At 46.2% G+C, this 18306-nt stretch overlaps 1 protein-coding gene across 4 annotated transcripts in view; it reads left to right on the top strand.

The window, feature by feature from the left end:
• Nucleotides 1–18306, top strand: part of DNAH1 (dynein axonemal heavy chain 1) — a 140762-nt gene that overhangs the window by 81692 nt on the left and 40764 nt on the right. For all 4 annotated transcript variants that reach the window (XM_050958623.1, XM_050958622.1, XM_050958621.1 and 1 more), the window contains 12 exons: nucleotides 697–854; nucleotides 1051–1224; nucleotides 1590–1628; nucleotides 2966–3144; nucleotides 3991–4221; nucleotides 6438–6634; nucleotides 7987–8122; nucleotides 8472–8680; nucleotides 9364–9535; nucleotides 9942–10133; nucleotides 11500–11610; nucleotides 14509–14694. In XM_050958623.1, coding sequence (XP_050814580.1) covers nucleotides 697–854; nucleotides 1051–1224; nucleotides 1590–1628; nucleotides 2966–3144; nucleotides 3991–4221; nucleotides 6438–6634; nucleotides 7987–8122; nucleotides 8472–8680; nucleotides 9364–9535; nucleotides 9942–10133; nucleotides 11500–11610; nucleotides 14509–14694 — 1984 coding nt within the window. The remainder of the gene's footprint in view (nucleotides 1–696; nucleotides 855–1050; nucleotides 1225–1589; nucleotides 1629–2965; nucleotides 3145–3990; nucleotides 4222–6437; nucleotides 6635–7986; nucleotides 8123–8471; nucleotides 8681–9363; nucleotides 9536–9941; nucleotides 10134–11499; nucleotides 11611–14508; nucleotides 14695–18306) is intronic.

The raw sequence follows: 18306 nt of genomic DNA, 5'->3' as shown, positions 1-18306 counted from the left end.
TGTTGCACCATTCCTTGTTATCCTTTAAATGCTACACAATTTGGCCTAACTAGCAGCGATCATTCCCACAATCCGGGTACTGGATCTTCAAGGAAACTGGTGAGGGGAGGAAATGTTAGCTATTGCATGCCAAGAATCATCCAGCATGGGCTAGCAGCATTAATTCTTAACCCCAAAGAGGCTTGCTTCACCCTTCACCATTCACAATCTGATTTGATGCATCCAGTGATCTATTGTGTGAAGTCCATATAAGACATTCTCTCTGATTCACTTCAAGTTCTCCTGACTGACAATATAACATTTAGAGGTATATTTCGCTACTTGAGATATGCAGGTGACTCCCATCATCATTAATGGGTCACAATGCATTCATCAAGGAGGGCAAACAGACTGATGGGACCAAATTCTGGTCGGTCTTACACCACTGCAACTATACGGGCTTCATTGGGATTGGATAGGTGTAACTTGAGACAGAATTCTGAAGTAACCAGAGGACTTCACCTGAACACTGTGTTGTGCCTTTTCGGGAGATAGCGGGGTTGGAATGCAGATCCACAGAAGGGGGGTGAATCCATAGACAGCTTATGCAGTGGGTCCTTTGGACTGGGTTGTGTCAGGAGTCCTTTGGTAATAGAAGTATTGGGCTGTGCTCCCTTCAGCCATCTCCATTCTCACATGCTTTCTCCATCCTTGCAGGAGAAAGGGGGTGTTTGGTCCTCCTCTTGGGAAGTACTTCATATTTTTCATTGATGACCTAAATATGCCGGCACTGGAGACCTATGGTGCTCAGCCACCCATTGAGCTGCTTCGGCAGTGGATGGACCACCAGGGCTGGTACGACAGGAAACAGATTGGTATGATCCAGGTTCTTTGCCTAACACTGTTTATATTCTCTAGGGTTGGCATGCTGACTAATTAGGCTAATTCAGAGTAACCAGCCTCCAGTGTGTATACATAGCTAGCGAGTGAGACGTAGGATTCATAGAAAACATTTCTGGTTTAGGCTTGGCATGCAGCTACACCATTACTTTCCTCTGGATTATTTCCCAGGTACCTTTAAGAATCTGGTGGATATTAACTTCGTCTGTGCCATGGGCCCCCCAGGCGGAGGAAGGAATGCCATCACGGCACGGCTCACCCGTCATTTCAACTATCTTTCCTTTACGGAGATGGAGGACAGCAGCAAGAAGAAAATCTTCTCCACCATTCTTGGCAGCTGGATGGGTAAGTTCTGAGAACACAAAGCTTTTCCTCTTCAATTCTCAAGTCTCTGCCCATCTACATCCCCCCTTGGTTAAGAATTAAGCTAATGAGGGGATTAAGAAATGCTGGAATCTGGAATGGAAAGTGTTTCTGAGAAACTATCATTTGACTCTGAGCACCAGGGTAAATTGGCACATTTTCGTCATGTTCAGTGGAGATGTGCCAATTTACCACCATAGAGAATCAGGCCCTGAAAAGTGTACATATAATCTGACATAGGCTAGTCCTCTTAAAAAGGATTTTCTGTGTGCTGGACAAAGTGCTGTGGGTATTATCTATCTTTGCCAATAGAAAACAATCTTTGTTTTTCTTCCTTGATTTTCTAGCCGGACTCCTTGGAGGCAGAAGTTTCAGAGATCCAGTCCGTAAGTAAGAGTGACTGAACACAAACCATACATTGTGAACAGGACAGGGCTCACGGAGTGCTGAGAAGGATTCTAAAACTATGAGTTACCTGTATCTTTCAGTAGACTCAGACATTTGCCCAGATGACTGGGCAAGATGTGTTGCATGATCTCTGCAGTTGGCTTCAGACGTTGTAGAAGAAGCAGGGGTTTCTTTTATTTTCCAACAGCTGTAGCCTGTGAACAGCTGAGCAGTGAGTACTGGAGTCTGCGAAGGTGCTGTAGCCACCCAGGGAAAAGATTTTCAGAATAGAACAAGTCACTTAGAATTGATTTCATTTTGTGTTGTAGTCTCATCATCATTTGTCCATTTCTAGTTGCCTTTTATTCCCATCCATGGGCCTGAGCTGGGTGGTTTGGGACCAAGGTGTGAATTTAAGGTCACATCCACAGAGCTGAGCATCTGAGTGTAAACACTGGAAAGGAGTATGAACAGCAAGCTGTAACCAAGGGCCAGAGCAGAGATTTCTGGGCACCCGTGCAGGGATTCTAAGCAATGACAGGAGATGTTGGCTCCTAGGTATGAACTTGGGGCCAAAGCGAGGTCTGTGGGTGTGAGTCAAAGGTACAAGCAATGAATTTGGCCATGTTTGGTGGGATCTTAGTCAGCTTCGTAAAAAGTGGGCATGATTATAGGGTGTGAAAGGGCTGTTACAAAGCTATTTTTTTAATAAGAAACTGGATTAGGATAAAAAATGTTTTGGTAACTGGCATGCTTTTAATCCTGCCTTTCACCACCCTCATAGGAAATCGTTCCTTGAGAACCCCACGTTAATTGAGTTTGATGTGTGACAAATGTATCCCAGAAATCCAAGATGGCATAATGCTCATTAGGCGCCCCCCTATTCCCTTATTCGTGACATCCCCCATTGCTTTCTACTCTCTTTGCTTTAATCTGCCCGCGCACATAAGATACTTTTTTGTACATGTTCAGTCTTTACAGATGCTTCTGAGTGTGGCCTTTGTACTGCAGCTGCTGCTTAGTAGGTCAGGGTTGCCTCATTGGTAGGACAGGATTGATACTCGCTACTGAGCTCACGTGTGTGGACTAGTTGGACAAAGTCTGGCTATGACTGGTGAAGAGTCTCCCCTTGAGTATTGGTCAACACTGAGCCCGTTGGCTTCAGATTCAACAAATATGGCAAGCTGAGGGGATGGCCAGGGCCTCAGGCAAGGTCCACAACGAGTGTTACTGAACAATAGCAATAGTGGCATCAGTGTCAGTCTGCCTGTCTATTGTGCTTGAATTCTGTCAGTCCTTCACACCCCAGAAATGCCGCTGCCTTCTGTTCCTGCAGCTGGAGCCCCTGGTGTCGAGCACTTGAATGAGCCCCTTGTCGACGCCACCATTCGTGTGTATTCAACCATCACGTCCCAACTGTTGCCTACTCCAGCAAAGTCGCACTATACCTTTAATCTGAGGGACCTCTCCAAAGTTTTCCAGGGGATGCTCATGGCCGAAGCCTGCAAGATCGAGGTGAGTCCTCCCACCATTTTATCTCACATCATTCTGTACTGCCTGGGGAATTCCAGATCTCACTGCACGCAGGTCAAGGTTCAAAAAGGGACATAGAAAGGGAAGAAGCTGCCAGAGGCCTTACATTATTAGTAGGGGCTTGTTGCATTTTCCAGGTTACTCAGACTTGTGCATTTTGACACTACCCAAGTGTAATAAATGCACAGAAATACCCTATTTGTTGTGTCTTTTTACACAATTCTAAATATGAAATCCACGTGTAAACTGGAATGGATGCTGCTAGAGGAGTTCCAACACCCAGGATGCTGTCTTGGGTCAGTTTCCTTTGGGGGAAAAGACAGTTTACCTAGGGATATTGTGGGTTCTCCACCACTTGAGGTCTTTAAATCAAGAGTGGATGTCCTTCTAAACAATATGCTGTAGCGAGATATGGACTTAGTACAGGAATTGCTGGCAGAAGTTCTTTGACCTGTATTCTGCAAGGCAGGTTAGATTATCATAATGGGTCTTTCCGGTCTTAATCTCGGACCTGGTGAAAATAGTAATAAAGGAAAAATTAAAATCTAATAAGAGATGACGGATTGAACTCTAACAATGTGGATTTTAAAGTTACCCTGGCCTGGGGAATAATCGCCCAGATGTTTATTGCAGTGTTAATTAACTCCTCTGTAAAGCACATGATTTAGCATGGAATGCTGCTAAGAAAGGGGTTTAGCGGTGTCCTTCCAAATTCTTCTATTTCTAACTGAGAGTTAGAAAATGACCACATGTTCTGGAGCTAACCTAACAATCCTGCAGGAGGGACTCGTAGCCTAATGAACATATCTCACTGGGATTCTCTGCCAGGAGAAACTGCACCTGCTCAGGCTCTGGTATCATGAGAGTTGCCGCGTGTTCCGCGACCGCCTGGTTAATGATGAGGACCGCAACTGGTTTGATGATCTGATGAAGAGCATGATGGCAGAGTGGGACACCACCTTTGAGGAGGTTATTCCCTACCAGCCCGTTCTGTTTGGGGATTTCATGATACCTGGTGCTGATGTCAAAATATATGAACTAATTGATGACCAGGAAAAGGTAGGATGCTTTTGATTTCTCTCCATTTTTATGACTTTCTTTTCCTTGTATTCACTCCTGTTGAACACTAAAAAGGCATAGCTGATACAAGCTATGTGTCTTCTCTAGCTGAGTGTTTGTTTAGAATGTGTCTCCTACCCAGTGTTAACATTGCTGGGCTATGCTGAGTTGGTTAGGATATGATCCCATACCCAGTGCCAGCCATGTAATGCTCTACAAAGTCAGGCTAGCCTCCAAATGCATGATGGACAAAATATGAGAACCTGAATTGAATTGAACTAGGAAGTGATGTCATTCCAAATTCCCCTACTTCTTCTCGTGTTTGGGCAGGTAATAATGATCCTGCAAAGAGCAATAGGCAACCTTCTGTGCCAACCCTCCTAACCTGAGTGCAATACTCAGAACTGGAGGATGGAATTGACTAGAAGGAATCTCAGCTTTATGTTCAATAGGACAGTGCTAGCCAATAAGATCTTTACAATTGACCTTTACAAGTAATTATCATTACTGCAGGATTCCCTGTTGGAGGAGAGTAGTACTACCAGGGCCAGCTCCAGGGGTTTGGCCGCCCCAAGCAGCCAAAACAAAACAAAACAAAAAAAAGCCACGATCGCAATTGTGATAGTGATTTGCGGCAATTCAACGGGAGGTCCTTCACTCCAAGCTGGAGTGAGGGACCCTCCGCCGAATTGCCGCCGAATACGTGAAAGTGCCGTCCCTCTCCAGAGTTGCCGTTTGATAAGTTGGTGCCTGGAGCCAGCCCTGAGTACTACTGTGGTAATGTTAATAAACAAAAGGTAAAATTATAAACATTTTATTGATAAGCAATGTAGTTTGCACTTACTACTGGAAACAAATAATATCATCACCTCTCATCTCATGACTGCTAAATGAAGTACATTCATTAATTAATTCAGCCTCCTCTCTGGTAGGTAAATGTACCCATGCCCATTTTATTGATGGACAAAATACACGGTGAGGCCCAGATCCATAAAAGTATTTAGACTTCTAATTTCCATTGATTTCAAAGGTACGAGAGATTAAGTTACTTGCCCAAGTTCCCACTGTGAATCCATGGCAGAACTGAGAGTAGAACCCATAAAATATTAACCCCAGGTCCATTGCATTAACCTCTGGGCAACACTGTTGAAGAAGACCCTGATGGAATTGGCACAAGATACTGTTTAAATAATCATGTGGGTGAGACGTTTTGGCTAGGGAGGTTAAACTCAATATAGTATTTCCTCTTTTCTGAAGGGTTGGATTCAGGTGATTCTTTGTCTGGTGTGACAAAGTTCCTCTTCTACCTTGGTGGGTCCTGCGCTTATTGGCAGATTTGCTCACCTCAGTGATCTTCCCCACAGTCTGGATCAACTCCTCTTGTGTCTGATCAGGAGTTGGGAGGTTTGGGGGGAACCCGGGCCCGCCCTCTACTCCGGGTTCCAGCCCAGGGCCCTGTGGATTGCAGCTGTCTATAGTGCCTCTTGTAACAGCTGCATGACAGCTACAACTCCCTGGGCTACTTCCCCATGGCCTCCTCCAAACACCTTTATCCTCACCACAGGACCTTCCTCCTGGTGTCTGATAACACTTGTACTCCGTAGTCTTCCAGCAGCACACCCTCTCACTCTCAGCTCCTTGTGCCTCTTGCTCCCAGCTCCTCACATGCACTTCCTCTCCTCTGGCTCCTTCCTCCCTGACTGGAGTGAGCTCCTTTTTAAACCCAGGTGCCCTGGTTAGCCTGCCTTGATTGGCGGCAGGTGTTCTAATCAGCCTGTCTGCCTTAATTGGTTCTAGCAGGTTCCTGATTACTCCAGTGCAGCCCCTGCTCTAGTCACTCAGGGAACAGAAAACTACTCAGACAGTGACTAGTATATTTGCCCTCTACCAGACTCCTGTACCACACTGGCCTGGGTCTGTCACACTGGTTTATTTCTCTTTTTCAGCAGCTATTCTTTCCATCTTGAGTCCAGAAAATGAGACCCATGTGGCCTCTAATAGACAACTCCATGGCCTAGCCAGCAGGCGATGATTAGATGTAGTGCTGGTGGCCCCTTATTGAAGTGAGCACCACATCAGGTGTACGTTATTTCGACCTACATGTGGTTCTCAAGGATCATTTCTGCCATGAGGGGCTGGTCTTTCCCTTGGATTGCCTCTGGGAAGCTGCTGTGCTTGCCATGTTGTTGTTTTTACCTGTCTCTGTTTGCCTGCAGCTTATGCGTGTGATTGAGGAGTACATGGAGGAGTACAATCAGATCAACACCACCAAGATGAAGCTGGTGCTCTTTATGGATGCTATGCAGCACATCTGCCGGATCAGCCGGATCCTTCGCCAGGCGCTGGGGAATGCTCTCCTCCTGGGCGTTGGAGGAAGTGGAAGGGAGTCTCTCACCAGACTGGCATCTCACATGTAAGAAAAAAGACTTCTGTACAGCTAGCACCGAGCAGCTGTGCCAGGGCTGCCTTTCTATGAATCTCATAGTCTGTTAATTAATACCATAGCAGCTATGGTAGTGCTAGCTCTCAACACCTCCCATTCTGTCCCATGAGAAAAACACCAAAGACCAATCCAGCTCAGCGGCCTAGTGGTGTGCTCTACACAACAGTATGAAACACACAGGTTCAATTCCTGGTCTCTCTCTCATGCCAGCAGGAGCTCTGGACAGCAGGAAGGCAATGGCATAAGTTACAAAGTAGTAACCCCTTAGTAAGGCATGGTATGGGCAGGCTGTGAAAGCAATACCAAGCCGTCCTTCAGAGCCAGAGGCTGAGGTATGGATCTTGAGAACAGAGAGGTGTAAACTTCGGGGAAAAGGGTCCTGGGGACTGATGAATATAGAGAACTGCTCAACAAAAATACACATGTTGGTGTTTCTAAGGCAGGGGTGGACAAAGTACGACCCAGGAGCCACATCCAGCCCTCTAGACATCTTAATCCAGCCCTCAAACTTCTGCTGGGGAGCAGGGTCAGGGGCTTGCCCTGCTCCATGTGGCTCCCAGAAGCAGCAGCATGTTCCTTCTCCAGCTCCTATGCATACGGGCAGCCAGGGAGCTCCACACGCTGCCCCCGTCCTAATCGCCACCCCTGCAGCTCCCATTGGCCGGGAACCACAGCCAATGGGAGCTGCAAGGATGGGGCCTGCGGACGGGGCCGCGCCTCCATGTAGGAGCTGGAGGGGGGACATGCCACTGCGTCTGGGAGCTGCTTGAGGTAAGTGTCCCCCAGAACCTGCACTCCTGACCCACTCCCATGCTCCAACCCCCTGCCCAAGCCCTGATCCCCCTCCCACCCTCCGAACCCCTCAGTCTCAGCCCGGACACCCTCCTGCACCCCCAATCCCTCATGCCAACCCCACCCCAGAGCCTGCACCCCCAGCTGAAGCCCTCATGCCCCCTGCTCCCCAACCCCCAATGTTGTGAGCATTCATGGCCCGCCATACAATTTCCATACCCAGATGTGGCCTTTGGGCCAAAAAGTTTGCCCATCCCTGTTCTAAGGGGAATGGACTAATCCTCTTGCAGGGTAAATGCAAATTTTATTCCAACCCTCCCTTTCGTTTATCTCTGATTGCACTACAGTACTATGCTCCTAGTGAAATGTGCATAAGGATAGCAACATGCTCATCATTAGGAGGGATAAGAAAACACATGCAATATGTTCCATTTCACATAAAAAAATCCTGGAGTGGTTGGAGTCTCTTATGAAAGAAGCGGAGTCCTGTTTAGAGCATGATTTTTACTTTGAGTCTCTCTCCCTCTTAGGGCCGATTATGAATGTTTCCAGATTGAACTTTCCAAAAACTATGGGATGGCAGAGTGGCGAGAAGATGTCAAGAAAATCATGCTGAAGGCTGGCCTGCAGAGACTGCCCATTACCTTTCTATTCACAGACTCACAGGTACCAGAGTGTTATCAGAGTGAAACGGCTGAAAAAACAGGCATGTCTCTCAGCACTAGTTCCTTCTGGTTCCAAGGGCATATTTCAGAATTTCACCATGGATTGTGAGCTCTGCCAGATGGTTCTACATCCTCAGGAAATGGTTGAACATTATGTTGTAAATGTTGACACGTGCCATAAATGTTGATACATGCCATGCATTGTAGCACACTCCGCTGGAAGCCAGCCAGCTTTGCAAGGGATCTCCTATCATGGAAGCTGAGATATTTGGGGTCGGGGGTGATTTATATGATGTCTGGACAACCAGCTCTGTTATTACCACGGACACTATTTTTATTCTTCCATCTAGATTAAAAGCGAGTCTTTCCTGGAGGATATCAACAATGTGTTGAACTCCGGAGACATTCCCAATCTGTATGCCCCGGATGAGCAAGATCAGATCATGACTACTGTGAAGCCCATCGTTCAGGACCTAGGGCAGCAGCCCACCAAGGCCAACCTGATGGCAGCATATACAGGACTAGTTCGCAGTAATATCCATATGGTCCTTTGCATGAGGTATGAGCCCTCCCAGCCTATGAGTCAAATCGTGAAATGATGTTGGGGGCCATAGAGCTGCCTAGACTAAGCACAAGGCCTCCTTTCCACTCGTGCACAATTAACCCTTTTGTTCAGGGTAATAACATCTCTAAATAACACACTAATGCATTTGGGATTCAGTCCCACCACACCTACTCACATAAGTATACTTTATCCATTGATTTCAATGGGGCTACTTGAGGAGTAAGGTACTGTGCCATATGGTAAGGATAGCAGGCTTGGGGCTACAATAACTTGCTCCGGATAGACTTTACATCAGTTTTACTTCTCAGATACCATCTTATAGGCTGAATATTCCTGTACTGTTATACTTCAGTAGCCCTCTGACAATCAAAGGAGGTGGATTTCCCTGAATACACACCATAAACCTTCCAAAGAGATACTTGTCACTATAGCCATTCCTGTCAAGGGGCCAGTAGTAACCGCAGAGCACTGTATGGGGTGATCTCACTCCTACTTCCTTTCTCCCCTCACAATTCATCCTATAATAGACTCCCTTGCTAACTGCATCACCTCCTCCTTACGCTGTAGGTATATAGTATGCATTTAAGTGAGAGTCAGTATTTCACCCAGCTCTTTGGAACCTATCATAATGTGCCGTTCTCCCTTCTTTCCCCCTCAACCCAATCCTTGCTGCCTAGCCCTATTGGAGAGGTCTTCCGTGCACGGCTGAGACAGTTCCCCTCTCTAGTGAACTGCTGTACTATTGACTGGTTTAACGAGTGGCCTTCAGAAGCCCTGCAGTGCGTTGCATCTTCCTTTTTACAAGAGATCCCAGACCTTGAAGCCACCTCTGAAGTTATAGATGGAATGGTAAGTGACATCCTTAAAATATAAGGCAGGGGTCCTGTGTATTCAACATGTATTTGTGCTGGATGATTGTTAGATTCAAGCAATGCAGAACGCATGTAAAAAGTCCTCATTTATCTTGTCATGGAGAAATATTTTCTGGTGGTCTGAGTGAAATCAGGAACTAACTTTGTTACGGTTGGAGATGGTCATCTCCTCTCCTTTTTTTATACTTCTGTGCTATCATGGCCTTCAGATGGGACTGCTTGGCCTTTCTCTCTCATTGTAGCTCAATTGTATATAAGGGAATAGTAGTTTGGTTACTTTTGTGCTCCTCTCCAAGTCTTGTGCCACTTACTTCAATTTTGCTGGTGCATATACCTATATAGGACTCTTCTAATAGAAGGTCGTCTTTCCCTGCTCCTTGTAGATTCAGGTGTGTGTAGCGATCCACCAGAGCGTAGCAGTGAAGTGCAAAGTATACCTGGCAGAGTTGGCCAGACACAATTATGTCACTCCCAAGAGCTACCTGGAGCTCCTTGACATTTTCACAGCCCTGATTGGGAAAAAGAAACAAGAGCTGAACACGGCAAAGAAGAGGATGAAGAGTGGCTTGGACAAGGTTGGTTCCTCAGAATCAGGGAAGCTTTGGGCTCCCATCATCTATTTAATTGGTGTACTCTTTACAACTAAAGCTCCTGCAGTGATATCCTCCACCCTGCAAGCTGCCACACTGCTGTTTACTCATAGTTATGCAGTGAGAGAAAACATCTACATCTAGCTCATGCTAATATAGTGTGGGGCTTTTTCCCCCTCCTCTAGTGGCTAGTCCCCATAGAGGTTATATGAGCCTACTATAGCCACTAAGCTGGTTCTTCAGCTCGGGTAGTAGGGGCTCATGTTTTTAGATCCAGAGGCCCCTGGGTTCAATCCTATCTGCCAGTGACCCATCTAGGATGCATACAAGGGTGTGTGTTAAGGCTTAGAGTTGGTTCTGAATTACCTGGACTGAAAACAGAACTTGAATGACTGTGGGACACAAATGTGCCTTTTGAGAACCCCGAGCCATATTACTGGGGTCATGGCTGTGTAGCACATGGGCAGTAGCTGCTAGAGGCATTCTGCCTAGAGAGGAAAGCAGCCTCCGCTGTTGCTGGGAGGACTGCATGTAGTTGTGGCAACTAATAAACCTTTGCTAACACGTGGTGTGTTCTCCCCGGCCATGTAACCCCTCTGGTGGTGTTTAGCACTGTGGGTGCCCTTACCTTGCTCATGTGGAGTGCAAGCACATCCATTCTGGCTATGCTTACTTTGTGTGGAAAGGACAAAAGAAGAACATAAAAGGGGCTTTCCTTTCCTATTCACTCCCTGTGCAGCTGTTTGGGGTAGCTAGTATCTAGCCCTGTGTCCTCCTGCCCCACCACTGTGTGTATAAACTTTGTACAATTCTGGAGCAGATTCTGAGCTTTCACGAGCACACGCTTGTCCTGTAGGCTTGAAAATAGGATCAGCATTTGGACTAGAAACATCACCCACCACAGCTTCAGCTCATTGCTACTGCTCCTGAGAGCAATACTGCTTGCAAGGTGGGAAAATTTTGCCAAATTTTCATTAGGGCCCTTTCACATAAGTTGTGTACCTGCGCAACAGACAGTTGCTCACACAAATGTTCATAGTGCCACACAGATGTGAATATGTGCAGCAGGACCGCACCCATTTTGCAAGCAGCGCTAGGTGCCTAGAGCTGAAAATGTGACCCATCCGTCAGTTACTGTGAAGTTATTTCACAATAAGATTTTTAATTAAAAAGGGCATTCGCGAGCCCCCTGCAAGCACCCACTCATTGTCAGACACTATGCAGCCAATTCCATCCCTGGGGGCAGTATTCCTGAACTTCACTTCACCTTCTCAAAATCTATGGCATCGTATTACCTTGGCATTCACTGAACACGGTACCTAAGGAACTGAATTTCTCTCGCTTTCTCTAGCTACTGCGAACAGCAGAAGATGTAGCAAAGATGCAGGAAGAGCTAGAATCAGCACGTCCCCTTCTGGCAGAGGCAGCCAAAGACACACTGGCAACCATGGAACAAATAAAGGTACAGGATGCTTATATAGAGACACAGCCTTTCCCCCAGCAAATAGTGCAGAGAACACAGGAGAAGTTAGGTGGAGTATGTTACACTTTAAAAGCAGATTCTTCTCCTTTCTCCCTCCCCACTCCCTGTAACATGGTGTAATTGACATGGGAAGCTGTGCAAAAGAACCTGCTGTATGGAGTCATCGATTCTAAGGCCAGAAGGGACTATTGTGATCATGTAGTCTGAACTTCTATATAGCACAGGCCTGAGAACTTACCCACAATAATCCTTAGGGCAGAGCTTTTAGAAAAACATCCCGTCTTCATTTCAAAATTCCCACCACCTTTGGTAAATTGTTTCAGTGATTAATTACTCTCACCATTAAAAATGTACATATTATTTCCAGTCTGAGTTTGTCTAGCTTCAACTTCCAGCCATTGGATCACATTAGACCTTTCTCTGCTAGATGGAAAAGCCCATTTTTAAATATTTGTTCTCCATGTATGTACTTACAGACTGTGATCAAGTCACCCCTTAACATTCTCTTTGTTAAGATAAATAGATTGAGCTCCTGGAGTCTATCACTATAAAGCAAGTTTTCTAATCCTTTAATCATTCTTGTGGCTCTTCTCTGAACCCTATCTAATTTATCAGCAGCCTTCTTGAATTGTGGGCACCAGAACTGATACAATACAGAGGTAAAATAACCTCTCTACTCGTACTCGAGATTCCCCTATTTATGCATCCCAGAATCGCATTAACTCTTTTGACCACAGCATCATAAAGGGAGCTCATGTTCAGCTGATTATCCACCACAACCCCCAAATCTTTTTCAGAGTCACTGCTTCCCACAATAGAATCTCCCATCCTGTAAATATGGCCTACTGTCTTTGTTCCTACATTTACATTTAGCTGTATTAAAATGCATATTGTTTATTTGTACCCAAGTAATCTAGATATCTCTGGATCAGTGACCTGTCCTCTTCACTATTAATACTTTCCCAATTTTTGTGTCATCTGCAAACTTTATCACTATGATATTACTATTTTCTTCCAGGTCATTGATAAAGAAGTTAAACAACATAAGGCCAAGAATTGATCCCTGTGGGACTCCATTAGAAACAGACCTGTCAATGCCTGTTCCCCATTTACACTTACATTTTGAGACCTATCAGTTAGCCAGTTTTTAATCCATTTAATGTGTGCTGTATTAATTTTCTATCATTCTGGTTTTTTAATCAAAATGTCATGCAGTACCAAGTCAAACACCTTACAGAAGTCTAAGTATATTACATCAATACTGTTACTCTTCTCAGCAAAACTTCTAATCTCATCCAAAAAAGATAAAGTTAATTTGGCAGGATCTATTTTCCATAAACCCCTGTTAATTTGCATTAATTATATTAGCCTCCTTTAGTTCTTTGTTAATCGATTCCTGTATCAGCCACTTCATTATTTTGCCTGGGATCAATGTCAGGCTCACAGGCATATAACTACCCAGGTCATCCTGTTTATGCTTTTTAAAAATTGGCACAATATTAACTTTCTTCTAGTCTTCTGGAAATCCCCCAGTGCGCCAAGACTTACTGAAAATCACCATTAATGGTCCAGTGAGCTCCTCAGTCAGCTCTTTTAAAATTCTTGGATACAAGTTATCTGGACCTACTGATTTAAAAATGTTTATCTTTAGTAAGTTCTGTTTAATATCCTCCAGAGCATCTAGTAGAATGGAAAGAGTGTTATTGCCATATGATGAGACTGCATCATCTGTTTTTCCCCAAATACAGATAGAAATATTGATTGAACACTTCTGCCTTTTCTGCATTATTACTGATAATTCTCTCATTTCCATCTAGTAATGATCCAATACCATTAGCAGGATTCTTTTTGTTCCTTTTAAAAACATCCTTTATTAATTGAATGTGTATTGTCGGGCACAGTCAGCCATTTGAGCATTCTATCAGTGCATTCCCAAGTGCTTGGTACAGAGCATATAAAGTGTTTTTTCCCTTGACCATGTGTAACCAATACCATGCTGAGCTAGGCACTTTACAGTTAGAAACCTTGAAATTCACAGTTGTCCTCTGCTGGAGGGCTGCATTGATGCTGAGCTTTGTAATTGTGGCTGTCCCTTTCTTTGAGAGAGACAGGTGCTCCTCACGTGGCTGTGTCCCATTTTGCCTAAGGCTATACCCAGCAAGATATGGTAAATCAGCCTGATCACTTCTAATAAGCTGCTCAAGTTTGCAAACAAGCCTAGATCTATAGTGGCCCTGTGAGACAGACATTTTCAATCTATTTATTTTCTCCACACCTCTTCCTTTAATTGATCCACTCATAAGAAAAACCCTGTTTCCATTGCATTTCCCCTCTTGGACTTCCCAAGTGTTTTTTTAAACCATGCAAGACTGAAGCTGTTAAAAAGCCTAGGTACGGTCAGAAAAGTGACTTAAAAAAGAAGCACCTTGTTACTCAGAACTGTCACTTAGGTGTGTCCCAATTCATGTCTGCTCACTGCGCTGCCAAAAATAAACATTTACTGCAGTTTATGCCTTCAGAGTGAATGCAGCAACTATGGGAGAGGGAGCAAGAGTCTCTTCCGGCTCATCCATCAACAGAGCAGTGACATAAATGTCAGCTGAAAAATCTGTACTGCTAGCAGCAATGCACAAACTAGAATAGACTCCCATGCTGACGTTCAGATCCCAGTATGAGTCTGTGATGCTTGAGTAGGACAATGCATCTTGTACCCTGTGCAGATTTCATCAGGCATCAATGACAGACACACACACATCGTAGTGGGAAACACTGGATGTTGTCAATGAAAACAAGGCCCTGAGCCAAGCAGCGCAGGTGCATCGGTTCAGGCCTTTGGAAAATGGTGCCTTTGTTCTGAGTCTGTGTCTGGCACTGCAGGTGGACACGGCCGTGGCAGAGGAGACTCGAAATGCTGTGCAGGCCGAAGAGATGAAAGCCAAAGTGAAAGCTCAGACAGCCCAGGCCATTGCAGACGATGCCCAGAAGGACCTAGCCGAAGCTCTCCCTGCACTGGATGCTGCTCTAGCCAGCCTAAGAAATCTTAACAAAAATGATGTCACAGAGGTAATAGAAGGTGGAGGGATTAATGCTTTTTGTGAGTATGTCTTTCTTGTGCAGCCCTCTCTGAATCGTTGTGTCACTGAGTGCCCCAGGCATTGTATTATGGAGCAAGGCTGCATCATAGCTGTAAAGGACACTAGCAGGAGAATCTGCAGTCTCCTTCCTGAAGCCAGGACTGGGTTCTAGCATTCAGGATTCCTGGTCCTTTAAAAAACTTTAAATTACATTTTTGTAGAGCCTTACCATACTGAGATGCCAAGCGGCTTCACAGTAATGTTTACTAACGTGAATCCATATCATTAGACAAGATGGGCCAGGGGAATAACAATGGGTAGGGCCCTACCAAATTTACAGTCCATTTTGGTCAACTTCACTGTGGTAGGATTTTAAAAGTCATAAATTTCATGACTTCAGCTATTTAAATCTGAAGTGTCACAGTGTTTCATAGATTCTATTAAATAGCTGAAGTAGATGCAGTGTAGATGCAGGCTTGAGAGGCTGGACACTAAATATCTTTTTAAAAAAGGGAGTGAACAGAATTAGTGTGGTTTAATGGAATGCAATAAGTGTCTTTGCTTTAGAGTTAACCATGGAGAAAGGAGGCCTGTTCCTGATTTCAGTAAGTGAGCAGTGCCAAGCAAGTCCACCGTCAAAAAAGGTCTGAGCTAAGCCACACATTTCAGCTCTGGAGCAGTACAGGAAGGAGGTCTTTAGCAGATGGCCTTGGGAAACAAAGGGAAATAAGCTCACCTTGAAACCACTGCTCCCCCTTTCCTTCACAGGGTTGAGTTTGGAGCAGCGGGGAAGATGAGACAGGTGAAACCAGGAAGGACAGAGACAGATGCACACATGCCCCTGCCCCATGATTATGAATCAATAGCATTAGGGAAAATACCATGAAACATGTCTTTATTTTTTACCTGTCCACTGCTGCACGACTCACACCATCCTTCCAGCCAGCTCCAGCCCACCGCACTGGGTGAGGAGTGGAGAATTCCAGGCACTCACCCTTCCCCTGGTCTGCCCACACAGTTCACTCCCCCTCCTACCCGTCAGCCACTGAGGGCATAATGCAGAGTTCAGTGAGGTTTCCCACTGTGAATCATGGAAGAGTGTTAACTTCTCTTCACGGTGGCCTGTGCACCATTAGAAACCCACCCACCCTCAGTGTGACAGATTTTATACATGGTAGGGGAAGGTTTCCACTCCAGTGTCAACCCCAGGTACTAGCCTCATGGGGGGATTTGATCTTTTTCCTGTGAGGAGGAGGACAGGACAAAGTAATGTGCAACTTATCAGCATAGCAAGGATCTCTGCGATTCTCCCCCCTTTGGGGCAAACACTTCCAGAACAGGCAGCAAAAATCTGCTCAATCTGCCCCCTTGGGTGCTGGGTGAAGTTGTTCCCTTGCTGAGCCCTAGGAGAAGGCTAAGGCCTGTTTCTCCAGCTGCTGCACCACCTCCCTCAGCTGGTTGGCATCACGGAAGAAGTGCACATAGAGATTGCGCTCCGTCCGCTGGAAGTGGGTCTGCAGGGATTTCCGTTTGGCCTTGAGGTCACTCAGGAGGTCCATCAGCATCTGATAGAGTTTGGCCTGTGTAGCACAGAGTTGCTCCATAGGCTCAGCCAGCTCCTGCAGGGAAAGGGGAAAAATCGAAACAACCGTGTGGTGGAAGTGTAGGAAAGGAAAATCCTCCTGTCATTACATTAATGAATCATGGAGCTTTAGGACAAAGCAGCTCCACACCAGCCTATCAGGATCCCCTATAATCCAAAGGGGATGTTGCAAGTAAAATACAGATGCCTCTGCAACATGACCCATGGCTGCTGATTGGCTGGCAAGGTCACATGATTTTAGAAGGCCTCTAGAGACACCATGTGGAGAAGAAAAGCAAGTGATGACACCACCCCAGGGGTTGGAGGTCCTTGCACACCTGGGCATTCAGCAGTAGTTGATTGGAGTCACTGTACATCATCTTATAGAGCATCTCATCATCAGACTCCAGCATGTGGAGCTGGGCTGGGGACACGGCAAGCTGCACCTCCAGCATCCTCTGCTCCTGTCGCAGGCGCGAGCCACGGCTAGCCAGCGTCTCGTAGGTGCGGAAGAGTTGCTTCTCCTGGCCCTGCTTCTCCAGCATCTCCCAGAGCCTGAGAGAGGGGAAAAGACAACACAGAGTGAGGGCAGCAGCCAAAGCTAGGGAGCAATGATTCCCTTAGGGACTGGATGGAGCTAGCATCCCCACATCTCTGGGAGCCCATGGTCAATCCACTCCATTGTCTTGTCACTAACAGTAGTCCGCACCAGGTGCTTCATATACTTCAACTATGCAGTACCAGGTTATCTGCCCACAGAGGACGTTTCTGTGTCAGCATAGGGGTTCCAAATAGCTGTAGTACCCATTGGCTGGAGCATGGCTGAACATTTGCCCTTGTTGATGCATAGAGAGTGAAATGGGTGTGGAAGGTCCATGCTCCCAGCTCTGTATCTAGCTGGCTGAAATGTCTGGATCATTGGTGCTAGAGACTATTTTTGGTGCAAACCTCGCGGAGGTTTCATTTTGTAAGACTGGTAAATCAAACAAGCAGCTTATCTACCCAGTTTCTGGCACTTCCCCTTGTATTATGAGAGGGGGAAAGGAAGCAATAGATTTGCCTTTTCTAGACTATTCATTATTTTGGATCCATCATACCCCCCTCTTCTCCATCTCTTTTCTAAAGATTTCTTCGTATGGCAGCATCTCCAGGTCTCTAATAATTTTTGACTTACTCCCCCACTGATGGGCATCACGCCTCCTCCCCAGCTCCAAGGCAAAGCCATTTTTACCGTATGGTGGTGACATCACTGGGATCTATCACAGTGCGTGGACAGATCTTGGTGTACAGGCTGGAATCCTCAAAGCAGGCGAGCCGCCCTTGTAGATTGGCACTGGCTTCCTGCAGGGCAGCTACCATCTTTTCCAGACAGGTCCCCACTTGCTGCTGCTCCTTCTTCTCCAGCTTCAGTTGCAGCCCCAGCAGCTCCAGTCGGCTATGCTGGGCCATCAGCTGCCCAGCAACCTCTTCCTGCTTCAAGGTGGTATACCCAAGGTGAACTGCTTCCCTATCGAGCTCTGCATGCAGGACAGGCAAGTGAAGGAGGTGAGCAGTGGCCTGAAGAAGGGGCACAAGGTGTTGGGTTTGGGTCTGGTCTATGTCACTTTGGAGGGCGCACAGCTGCTCCTGGAAGGTGGCTATGCGAAGGCTGAGCTCATCCTCCACCATCTGCAAAGCAGAGCACAACCAAGAGACATGCACTCACAGATATGAGAGGTCTTCCTGAACTCTGCAGAAGCAGACCTGCCTGGAGCTTTTTCTCCCCTTGTAATATGTACTGGCTCCTACCCACACCTAAATCAGAGGCTTTCCCATGGCCCATGTGCCACTGTTACTGGAAGGGTGGAGGACAGGAGCAGGGAGAGAGGAGAAGACCCCTACCTTGTTCTCTTTGCTGCTCTTCAGGGCCCTTTCTGCCCACTGCAATCCAGCCCAGATACCATCAACTTCTGCTGAGGTGGTGATTAGCTCTTTCTGGCTGCAGATGTAAGCCAGTGTCATGCGTTCCAGCTCCTCCTG

This window comes from Gopherus flavomarginatus, chromosome 6, assembly GCF_025201925.1.
Source record: "Gopherus flavomarginatus isolate rGopFla2 chromosome 6, rGopFla2.mat.asm, whole genome shotgun sequence".
In the NCBI taxonomy this organism is placed as follows: domain Eukaryota; kingdom Metazoa; phylum Chordata; order Testudines; family Testudinidae; genus Gopherus; species Gopherus flavomarginatus.
Note: the sequence above shows the minus strand (reverse complement) of the source record. Positions and strands in the feature narration are given on the sequence as shown.